The 12,357-nt window shown below is 41.6% G+C and overlaps 1 protein-coding gene across 1 annotated transcript in view; it reads left to right on the top strand.

The window, feature by feature from the left end:
* Positions 1–12,357, top strand: part of LOC133572380 (ankyrin-3-like) — a 367,012-nt gene that overhangs the window by 193,322 nt on the left and 161,333 nt on the right. Inside the window, exons 21-24 of the mRNA XM_072915334.1 lie at positions 5,467–5,565; positions 5,643–5,738; positions 12,063–12,135; positions 12,232–12,288. Of these exons, the coding sequence (XP_072771435.1) occupies positions 5,467–5,565; positions 5,643–5,738; positions 12,063–12,135; positions 12,232–12,288 (325 nt within the window). The remainder of the gene's footprint in view (positions 1–5,466; positions 5,566–5,642; positions 5,739–12,062; positions 12,136–12,231; positions 12,289–12,357) is intronic.

The raw sequence follows: 12,357 nt of genomic DNA, 5'->3' as shown, positions 1-12,357 counted from the left end.
AATTAAGTCCTTTTTTTAACTGCAGTCTTTGGTCCCATGAAGCACCGTATTTTCCGGACCACGCTTTTTTTAATGGTAAAAACACAAAATATGCAACCTCCTCCCCCCCCCGCTAAATTTTAAAGTGCAATATTTTTATTTTATTTGAAGTAATTGGAGCCCTAAATAAGTCAATAATTTATAAAAACATAGATTTTAATTAATTATTCATTTTTGAGCAATTAGTTATTTTAAAAAAATTTTAATTTCACAAAAATTCTTCCGCCCGATTGTAGCTGAGATAGGCTCCAGCGCCCCCCGCGACCCCGAAGGGAATAAGCGGTAGAAAATGGATGGATGGAAAATTCTAGAGGATCCAAAAGGGTCTTACTCATAAAAGTGCTAAAAATAAGTCATACATTTTTTTTTTTTTACTTTCAACACTTAATTCTTTAGATCAACATCTTTTTTTTCAATTATACATTTTTATTACTGATTTTTTTTGTTTTTTTTAATACTCTTTATGTCAAAGAAAACTTTGCTTTTTAAGGCAAACACACAAAATATGCAATATTCTCCCCCCAAAAAATATTTCAAAGTGTAATATTAGATGTAAAGTAATTGGAACCTTGAATAGGTCAATCATTTATAACAAAATTGATTATGATTATCCATCCATCCATCCATCCATCTTCTTCCGCTTATCCGAGGTCGGGTCGCGGGGGCAGCAGCCTAAGCAGGGAAGCCCAGACTTCCCTCTCCCCAGCCACTTCGTCCAGCTCCTCCCGGGGGACCCCGAGGCGTTCCCAGGCCAGCCGGGAGAGATAGTCTTCCCAACGTGTCCTGGGTCTTCCCCGTGGCCTCCTACCGGTCGGACGTGCCCGAAACACCTTCCTAGGGAGGCGTTCGGGTGGCATTCTGACCAGATGCCCGAACCACCTCATCTGGCTCCTCTCCATGTGGAGGAGCAGCGGCTTTACTTTGAGCTCCTCCCGGATGGCAGAGCTTCTCACCCTATCTCTAAGGGAGAGCCCCGCCACTCGGCGGAGGAAACTCATTTCGGCCGCTTGTACCCGTGATCTTGTCCTTTCGGTCATGACCCAAAGCTCATGACCATAGGTGAGGATGGGAACGTAGATCGACCGGTAAATCGAGAGCTTTGCCTTCCGGCTCAGCTCCTTCTTCACCACAACGGATCGATACAGCGTCCGCATTACTGAAGACGCCGCACCGATCCGCCTGTCGATCTCACGATCCACTCTTCCCCCACTCGTGAACAAGACTCCGAGGTACTTGAACTCCTCCACTTGGGGCAAGATCTCCTCCCCAACCCGGAGATGGCACTCCACCCTTTTCCGGGAGAGAACCATGGATTCGGACTTGGAGGTGCTGATTCCCATCCCAGTCGCTTCACACTCGGCTGCGAACCGATCCAGTGAGAGCTGAAGATCTTGGCCGGAGGAAGCCATCAGGACCACATCATCTGCAAATAGCAGTGACCTAATCCTGCAGCCACCAAACCAGATCCCCTCAACGCCCTGACTGCGCCTAGAAATTCTGTCCATAAAGGTTATGAACAGAATGGGTGACAAAGGGCAGCCTTGGCGGAGTCCAACCCTCACTGGAAACGTGTCCGACTTACTGCCGGCAATGCGGACCAAGCTCTGACACTGATCATACAGGGAGCGAACTGCCACAATAAGACAGTCCGTTACCCCATACTCTCTGAGCACTCCCCACAGGACTTCTCGGGGTACACGGTCGAATGCCTTCTCCAAGTCCACAAAGCACATGTAGACTGGTTGGGCAAACTCCCATGCACCCTCAAGGACCCTGCCGAGAGTATAGAGCTGGTCCACAGTTCCACGACCAGGACGAAAACCACACTGTTCCTCCTGAATCCGAGGTTCGACTATCCGGCGTAGCCTCCTCTCCAGTACACCTGAATAGACCTTACCGGGAAGGCTGAGGAGTGTGATCCCACGATAGTTGGAACACACCCTCCGGTTCCCCTTCTTAAAGAGAGGAACCACCACCCCGGTCTGCCAATCCAGAGGTACCGCCCCCGATGTCCACGCGATGTTGCAGAGTCTTGTCAACCAAGACAGCCCCACAACATCCAGAGCCTTAAGGAACTCCGGGCGGATCTCATCCACCCCCGGGGTCTTGCCACCGAGGAGCTTTTTAACTACCTCGGCAACCTCAGCCCCAGAAATAGGAGAGCCCACCACAGATTCCCCAGGCCCTGCTTCCTTATAGGAAGACGTGCTGGTAGGATTGAGGAGGTCTTCGAAGTATTCCCTCCACCGATCCACAACATCCGCAGTCGAGGTCACCAGAGCACCATCCCCACCATACACGGTGTTGACACTGCACTGCTTCCCCTTCCTGAGGCGGCGGATGGTGGTCCAGAATTGCTTCGAAGCCGTCCGGAAGTCTTTTTCCATGGCCTCCCCGAACTCCTCCCATGTCCGAGTTTTTGCCTCCGCGACCGCTGAAGCCGCACACCGCTTGGCCTGTCGGTACCTGTCTGATGCCTCAGGAGTCCCATGAGCCAAAAGAACCCGATAGGACTCCTTCTTCAGCCTGACGGCATCCCTCACCGCCGGCGTCCACCAACGGGTTCTAGGATTACCGCCACGACAGGCACCAACTACCTTGCGGCCACAGCTCCAATTGGCCGCCTCGACAATAGAGGTACGGAACATTGTCCACTCGGACTCAATGTCCAGCACCTCCATCGTGACATGTTCAAAGTTCTTCCGGAGGTGGGCATTGAAACTCTCTCTGACAGGAGACTCTGCCAGGCGTTCCCAGCAAACCCTCACAATGCGTTTGGGCCTGCCAGGTCTGTCCGGCATCCTCCCCCACCATCGCAGCCAACTCACCACCAGGTGGTGATCGGTAGAAAGCTCCGCCCCTCTCTTCACCCGAGTGTCCAAAACATGAGGCCGCAAATCCGATGACACAACTACAAAGTCGATCATGGAACTGCGGCCTAGGGTGTCCTGGTGCTAAGTGCACATATGGACACCCTTATGTTTGAACATGGTGTTTGTTATCGACAATCTGTGACGAGCACAAAAGTCCAATAACAGAACACCACTCGGGTTCAGATCCGGGCGGCCATTCTTCCCAATCACACCTCTCCAGGTTTCACTGTCGCTGCCAACATGAGCGTTGAAGTCCCCCAGTAGAACGAGGGACTCACCCGGGGGAGCACTCTCCAGTACTCCCTCGAGTGAATCCAAAAAGGGTGGGTACTCTGAGCTGCTGTTTGGCGCGTAAACGCAAACAACAGTCAGGACCCGTCCCCCCACCCGAAGGCGGAGGGAAGCTACCCTCTCGTCCACCGGGTTGAACTCCAACGTGCAGGCTTTGAGCCGAGGGGCAACAAGAATTGCCACCCCAGCCCGTCGCCTCTCACTGCCGGCAACGCCAGAGTGGAAGAGAGTCCATCCCCTCTCAAGAGAAGTGGTTCCAGAGCCCTTGCTGTGCGTCGAAGTGAGTCCGACTATATCTAGCCGGAACTTCTCCACCTCACGCACTAGCTCAGGCTCCTTCCCCCCCAGCGAAGTGACGTTCCACGTCCCAAGAGCCAGCTTATGTAGCCGAGGATCGGACCGCCAAGTGCCCTGCCCTCGGCTTCCGCCCAGCTCACACTGCACCCGACCTCTATGGCCCCTGCTATGGGTGGTGAGCCCATTGGAGGGGGGACCCACGTTGCCTCTTCGGGCTGTGCCCGGCCGGGCCCCATGGGGACAGGCCCGGCCACCAGGCGCTCGCCATCGTGCCCCACCTCCGGGCCTGGCTCCAGAGGGGGGCCCCGGTGACCCGCGTCCGGGCGAGGGAAATCTGGGTCCTTGGTTTGTGTTCTTCATCGAGGTCTTCGAGCTTATGATTATGATTAGTGAAGAAAAATCCATAAATTAGCGACACCGTTTTATAAGCCGCATGGTCCAAAGTGTATGAAAAAAGTAGCGGCTTATAGACCGGAATTTAAAGTAAGTCATATATTTATTGTTTTTTCATTTTTACTTTTAACACTGAAATCTCTTGATCAACTTCTTGTTGTCAATTATAGGTTTTTAATTACTTGTTTATGTTTTTTTTGTTTGTTTTATTGTCTTTCTGTCAAAGAAAAGTTCCACATGTACACTTAGACAAGGTTTGTACACCAAAGCATATTTTTATTTGTTCTGTAGAAAAGTTTGTACATTATTATTTGTGTCGGTCATCATTTATTTATGGCGGGCTGCCATGAATGAATAAATGAATGTGTGGGAATTGTTGCTGTCCAATTAAGTCCTTTTTTTTTAACTGCAGTCTTTGGTCCCATGAAGCAAACTGCACTGAAGTACCGTATTTTCCGGACCATAGGGCGCACCGGACTATAAGGCGCATCTACTGGTCACACTTATCATTACACCATGTACCAAATAAAATAGCTTCGAGGTGGGTAAGCTCAACCAGAATTATTCCGTACATTAGGCCAGTGTTTTTCAACCACTAGTGTGCCGTGAAATACAGTCTGGTGTGCCGTGGGAGATGATCTAATTTCACCTATTTGGGTTAAAAATATGTTTTGCACACAAGTACCATATTTTTCGGAGTATAAGTCGCACCGGCCGAAAATGCATAATAAAGAAGGAAAAAAACATATATAAGTCGCACTGGAGTATAAGTCGCATTTTTGGGGGAAATGTATTTGATAAAAGCCAACAGCAAGAATAGACATTTGAAAGGCAATTTAAAATAAATAAAGGCTGAATAAGTGTACGTTATATGAGGCATAAATAACCAACTGGTATGTTAACGTAACATATTATGGTAAGAGTCATTCAAATAACTATAACATATAGAACATGCTATACGTTTACCAAACAATCTGTCACTCCTAATCGCTAAATCCCATGAAATCTTATACGTCTAGTCTCTTACGTGAATGACATCAATAATATTATTTGATATTTTAGACTAATGTGTTCATCATTTCACACATAAGTCGCTCCTGTGTATAAGTCGCACCCAAACTATGAAAAAAAATGTGATTTATAGTCCGAAAAACACTGTCATTATAATCCGTAAATAATGTGGTAGAGTAACCATGTTATACTCTTCCATATCAGTAGGTGGCAGCAGGTAGCTAATTGCTTTGTAGATGTCGGGAACACGTCGTGTCATGATCACTATATGCAGACGACAGCGGAAGGCAGGGTGCAGGTAAAAAAGTATCTTATGCTTCAACCAAAAATGAACAAAGGGCGAGTGCCGCTCTGAAAAGGCATTGAAGCTTAGGGAAGGCTGTGCAGAACGAAACTCAAACTGAACTGGCTGCGAAGTAAACAAAACACAGAATGCTGGACGACAGCAAAGACTTACTTTTAAGTGCGCCTTATAGTCCGGAAAATCCGGTACATGTTTTTTTACCTTCAAGTGTGATCGCAGCCTCCAACACAAAGTCTTGTTTTGCTCGTGTTCCTCCAGAGCGGTTACACACCTCTGCACCAGGCGGCGCAGCAGGGCCACACCCACATCATCAACCTCCTCCTCCAGCACGGCGCCTCGGCCAGCGAGCTCACCACGGTCAGTGCCGTGGACTCAACTTGGCTGCCAGGCCGTCGGTTTTCTCACTTCCTGTCGCTCTCTCTCCTTTCGCTCAGAATGGCAACACGGCGCTGACCATGGCCCGTCACCTTGGTTACATCTCTGTGGTGGACACCCTCAAGCCTGTGACGGACGAAGACCTCAACACTGTGGTCAGTTCTTGACTAATGTTCCTAATCAAATAATCTTCAAACTATGCTAAACAAGATCCGCTGAGGTGTACTTTTAGTTTGTTCACTCAATGTGTTGACCATTTATAATAATAATAATAGATTTTATTTGTAAAAAGTACTTTATATTGAGTAAACAACCTCAAAGTGCTATGGTGTATTAAAAAAATTAAAAAAAATAAATACATTTTAAAAAAGGAAATAAAAAAAAAAATTAAAAAAAACCTAGAACAGTCAAATAGCTAAAACTAGTATGCATATATCTAAAATAAAGGCTTTTTTTTTTTAAAAGAAGGGTTTTAAGGCTTTTTTAAAAGCATCCAGTCTGTGGAAGGCTCTCCCTGACCACCTGAGGGCACCACAGACTGTGGATGCTTTTAAAAAAGCCTTAAAACCCTCATAATTTATAATAATAATAATAGATTTTATTTGTAAAAAGTACTTTGTATTGAGTAAACAACCTCAAAGTGCTACAGTGTATTAAAAAAATAGAAATAAATAAATACATTTTAAAAAAGGAAATAAATTAAAAAAAATAAAACCTAGAACAGTCAAATAGCTAAAACTAGTATGCATATATCTAAAACAAAAAGGCTTTTAAAAAAAAAGAAGAGTTTTAAGCCTTTTTTAAAAGCATCCACAGTCTGTGGTGCCCTCAGGTGGTCAGGGAGAGCGTTCCACAGACTGGGAGCGGCGGAGCAGAAAGCCCGGTCTCCCATTGTTTGGGGCTGTAGGAAGAGAAAATGATAGAAAATGTCTAACAAAAAAGAAAAGGGGATAAAAAAAAATAAACAAGTGGAGAATGTATTTTTAAATAAAGACAAAAAAAAAATAAAAAAAATAAACTAGAACAGTTAAATAGCTAAAACTAGTATGCATATATCAAAAAAAAAAAGAAGAAGGGTTTTAAGCCTTTTTTAAAAGCATCCACAGTCTGTGGTGCCCTCAGGTGGTCAGGGAGAGCGTTCCACAGACTGGGAGCGGCGGAGCAGAAAGCCCGGTCTCCCATTGTTTGGGGCTGTAGGAAGAGAAAATGATAGAAAATGTCTAACAAAAAAGAAAAGGGGATAAAAAAAAATAAACAAGTGGAGAATGTATTTTTAAATAAAGACAAAAAAAAAATAAAAAAAATAAACTAGAACAGTTAAATAGCTAAAACTAGTATGCATATATCAAAAAAAAAAAGAAGAAGGGTTTTAAGCCTTTTTTAAAAGCATCCACAGTCTGTGGTGCCCTCAGGTGGTCAGGGAGAGCGTTCCACAGACTGGGAGCGGCGGAGCAGAAAGCCCGGTCTCCCATTGTTTGGGGCTGTAGGAAGAGAAAATGATAGAAAATGTCTAACAAAAAAGAAAAGGGGATAAAAAAAAATAAACAAGTGGAGTGTATTTTTAAATAAAGACAAAAAAAAAATAAACTAGAACAGTTAAATAGCTAAAACTAGTATGCATATATCTAAAAAAAAAAAGGCTTTTTAAAAAAAGAAGGGTTTTAAGCCTTTTTTAAAAGCATCCACAGTCTGTGGTGCCCTCAGGTGGTCAGGGAGAACGTTCCACAGACTGGGAGCGGCGGAGCAGAAAGTCCGGTCTCCCATTGTTTGGGGCTATAGGAAGAGAAAATGATAGAAAATGTCTAACAAAAAAGAAAAGGGGATAAAAAAAATAAACAAGTGGAGAATGTATTTTTAAATAAAGACAAAAAAAAAAATCAAAAAAATAAACTAGAACAGTTAAATAGCTAAAACTAGTATGCATATATCTAAAAAAAAAAAAAGGCTTTTAAAAAAAAGAAGGGTTTTAAGCATTTTTTAAAAGCATCCACAGTCTGTGGTGCCCTCAGGTGGTCAGGGAGAGCGTTCCACAGACTGGGAGCGGCGGAGCAGAAAGCCCGGTCTCCCATTGTTTGGGGCTATAGGAAGAGAAAATGATAGAAAATGTCTAACAAAAAAGAAAAGGGGATAAAAAAAAATAAACAAGTGGAGAATGTATTTTTAAATAAAGACAAAAAAAAAATAAAAAAAATAAACTAGAACAGTTAAATAGCTAAAACTAGTATGCATATATCTAAAAAATAAAGGCTTTTTAAAAAAAGAAGGGTTTTAAGGCTTTTTTAAAAGCATCCACAGTCTGTGGTGCCCTCAGGTGGTCAGGGAGAGCGTTCCACAGACTGGGAGCGGCGGAGCAGAAAGCCCGGTCTCCCATTGTTTGGGGCTGTAGGAAGAGAAAATGATAGAAAATGTCTAACAAAAAAGAAAAGGGGATAAAAAAAAATAAACAAGTGGAGAATGTATTTTTAAATAAAGACAAAAAAAAAATAAAAATAAAAAACTAGAACAGTTAAATAGCTAAAACTAGTATGCATATATCAAAAAAAAAAAGAAGAAGGGTTTTAAGCCTTTTTTAAAAGCATCCACAGTCTGTGGTGCCCTCAGGTGGTCAGGGAGAGCGTTCCACAGACTGGGAGCGGCGGAGCAGAAAGCCCGGTCTCCCATTGTTTGGGGCTGTAGGAAGAGAAAATGATAGAAAATGTCTAACAAAAAAGAAAAGGGGATAAAAAAAAATAAACAAGTGGAGAATGTATTTTTAAATAAAGACAAAAAAAAAATAAAAAAAATAAACTAGAACAGTTAAATAGCTAAAACTAGTATGCATATATCAAAAAAAAAAAGAAGAAGGGTTTTAAGCCTTTTTTAAAAGCATCCACAGTCTGTGGTGCCCTCAGGTGGTCAGGGAGAGCGTTCCACAGACTGGGAGCGGCGGAGCAGAAAGCCCGGTCTCCCATTGTTTGGGGCTGTAGGAAGAGAAAATGATAGAAAATGTCTAACAAAAAAGAAAAGGGGATAAAAAAAAATAAACAAGTGGAGTGTATTTTTAAATAAAGACAAAAAAAAAATAAACTAGAACAGTTAAATAGCTAAAACTAGTATGCATATATCTAAAAAAAAAAAGGCTTTTTAAAAAAAGAAGGGTTTTAAGCCTTTTTTAAAAGCATCCACAGTCTGTGGTGCCCTCAGGTGGTCAGGGAGAACGTTCCACAGACTGGGAGCGGCGGAGCAGAAAGTCCGGTCTCCCATTGTTTGGGGCTATAGGAAGAGAAAATGATAGAAAATGTCTAACAAAAAAGAAAAGGGGATAAAAAAAATAAACAAGTGGAGAATGTATTTTTAAATAAAGACAAAAAAAAAATAAAAAAAATAAACTAGAACAGTTAAATAGCTAAAACTAGTATGCATATATCTAAAAAATAAAGGCTTTTAAAAAAAAGAAGGGTTTTAAGGCTTTTTTAAAAGCATCCACAGTCTGTGGTGCCCTCAGGTGGTCAGGGAGAGCGTTCCACAGACTGGGAGCGGCGGAGCAGAAAGCCCGGTCTCCCATTGTTTGGGGCTGTAGGAAGAGAAAATGATAGAAAATGTCTAACAAAAAAGAAAAGGGGATAAAAAAAAATAAACAAGTGGAGAATGTATTTTTAAATAAAGACAAAAAAAAAATAAAAATAAAAAACTAGAACAGTTAAATAGCTAAAACTAGTATGCATATATCAAAAAAAAAAAGAAGAAGGGTTTTAAGCCTTTTTTAAAAGCATCCACAGTCTGTGGTGCCCTCAGGTGGTCAGGGAGAGCGTTCCACAGACTGGGAGCGGCGGAGCAGAAAGCCCGGTCTCCCATTGTTTGTTCTCCGCCACTGTGCGTGCTTTTCATTTGTACTTTTTTGCTATAGTCTTTTGGTTTCATAGTTTATTCTCCGCCACTGTGCGCGCTTTCATTTATTCCTTTTTTTTGATAATAATAAATAAATCATGTACCTTCATTCCCGTCTCGCTTGAGCCAACTTTCCGTTGCATCCCGGAAAAGCACACACCCAAGACCAAGTCATGACAGTGGCGGATAGTGATGGGTCCGGCAACACCGATGCATCGGCGCATGCGTCGAGCTCATAGAGCAAAACCCTGTGTCGGTTTTAGAAAGTCACGTGACCGATCATGAGCTGTTTTGGTCACGTGACCGATACGCCAACTGTGTCGCCTCCTCTGTGCCCTGTGAGCGGCTCTTTTCTACAGCCGGAGAAATAATAACTAAGAAGAGAAATCGTCTAAAATGTAATACGTCGGAAAAACTTTTTTTTTTTTTTTTTTTATAAAAATGTGTAAAAAAATAAAATAAAAACAATTCCCAGTCCACAATCATCCACAACACGTTCTCTTAGATTTCCATGTTATGATACATGTTCACATTATTTATTGACTGTATCTAAAAAAGATACAAATATATTTTTATTTAAATGAAGATATGAAATAATCCTAAATGACTTGGTTTATATTATTGTATATACTAGGGCAGGGGTCACCAACGCGGTGCCCGCGGTCACCAGGTAGCCCGTAAGGACCAGATCAGTCGCCCGCTGGCCTGTTCTAAAAATAGCTCAAAAAGCAGCACTTACCAGTGAGCTGCCTCTATTTTTTAAATTGTATTTATTTACTAGCAAGCTGGTCTCGCTTTGCTCCACATTTTTAATTCTAAAAGAGACAAAACTCAAATAGAATTTGAAAATCCAAGAAAATATTTTAAAGACTTGGTCTTCACTTGGAATAAGCGGTAGAAAATGGATGGATGGATGGGTCTTCACTTGTTTAAATAAATTCATTTATTTTCTACTTTGCTTCTTATTACTTTTAGAAATACAATTTTAGAGAAAAAATACAACCTTAAAAATGATTTTAGGATTTTTAAACAAATATACCTTTTTACCTTTTAAATTTCTTCCTCTTCTTTCCTGACAATTTAAATCAATGTTCAAGTATTTTTTTTTTTTTTATTGTAAAGAATAATAAATATTTTAGCTTCTGGTTTTTCGATGAAGAATATTTGTGAAATATTTATTCAAACTTACTATGATTAAAATTCAAAACAATTATTCTGGCAAATCTAGAAAATCTGTAGAATCAAATTTAAATCTTATTTCAAAGTATTTTGAATTTCTTTTAACATTTTTGTTCTGGAAAATCTAGAAGAAATACTGATTTGTCTTTGTTAGAAATATAACTTGGTCCAATTTGTTAAATATTCTAACAAAGTGCAGATTGGATTTTAACCAATTCAAAACATGACATCAAAATTCTAAAATGTATCTTAATCAGAAAAAATGACTAATGATGTTCCATAAATTCTTTTTTTTAATTTTTTCAAAAAGATTCAAATAAGCTAGTTTTTCTCTTCTTTTTGTCGGTTGAATTTTGAATTTTAAAGAGTCGAAATTTAAAATTTTATTTTAATTTTTTTCGTGTTTTCTCCTCTTTTAAACCGTTCAATTAAGTGTTTTTTTTCAGCATTTATTCTCTACAAAAAACCTTCCGTAAAAGGAAAAAGAAAATGTACGACGGAATGACAGACAGAAATACCCATTTTTTTATATATATAAATGTATTTATTTAGCTATTCTTGTTTAAATCACACTTATGTGTAACTTACAAATGACAATATATTTATTTATTTAAGTGTGTATCAAACTGGTAGCCCTTCGCATTAATCAGTACCCAAGAAGTAGTTTTTGGTTTCAAAAAGGTTGGTGACCCCTGTACTAGGGCATCAAATCAGTGTCAGTTGAGTCGGTCCATAGGTTGCCTGTAGGGATTTTTAATGTCCAGCAGATGTCAGTATTTAGTGACACAGTATCGACACAGTATCAATACAGTTTTGCAATGTGTCGAAACGCTTCATGACGCCTCATCAACCCATCACTAGTGGCGCAGAACAAACTATGAAAAAACAAAAAGACTATAAACATGGAACAAAAACTTACTTGGCTTGGACAAAAATAGTTGCATGAAGAATGGACATGGGAAGAAGTGCCAGGCATGGACAGAGCATAAATGTGGTGAGGTCGTCAGGACGACAAACTGAAAAGAATGAACTTAAATACTATGGACATGATTAGTGAAAGCAGGTGCGTGACTCAAAACGTGAAACAGGTGCGTGACGTGACAGGTGAAAACTAATGGGTTGCTATGGTGACAATCAAGAGTGCACAATGAGTCCAAACGTGGAACAGGTGAAACTAATGGGGTGATCATGGAAACAAGACAAGGGAGTGAAGAGACAGAAACTAAAGAGTCCTATAACTAAACAAAACATGACTTAAAACAAAACATGATTACACAGACATGACAAAAAGTTACTCAAGTAGATGTAACGGAGTAAATGTAGCGCGTTACTACCCACCTCTGGTAATAAACCAACAAAATGTGAGTAACATTTCCAATACAACTCTTGCATTGCAGCTCATTGTGTCGCATTTCTGCTTTTCCACCTTGCAGAGCACAGCCGAGAAACACAAACTCAACGTCCCCGAGACCATGAACGAGTTCCTGGACATGTCCGATGACGAAGGTGGGTCTTTATTTGGAAGCCCTACGCCGCATGACCGTGCTTTGTGATGCCATAACGTGTTGCACGTGTCACTCTGTATGCGCTCACGTCTCACAGCTTGGGCCAACGTGCCTGAAAGGCTGGATGAGGACTCTTTGTCAGATGACCATGAAGGTATATACTCTGCTCCGCTCTGGGCTTCTCACTAACTCATCTTGGACCTAACCTGCTTTCTTGGAGATA

Source organism: Nerophis lumbriciformis, linkage group LG02 (genome assembly GCF_033978685.3).
Source record: "Nerophis lumbriciformis linkage group LG02, RoL_Nlum_v2.1, whole genome shotgun sequence".
NCBI lineage: Eukaryota > Metazoa > Chordata > Actinopteri > Syngnathiformes > Syngnathidae > Nerophis > Nerophis lumbriciformis.
Note: the sequence above shows the minus strand (reverse complement) of the source record. Positions and strands in the feature narration are given on the sequence as shown.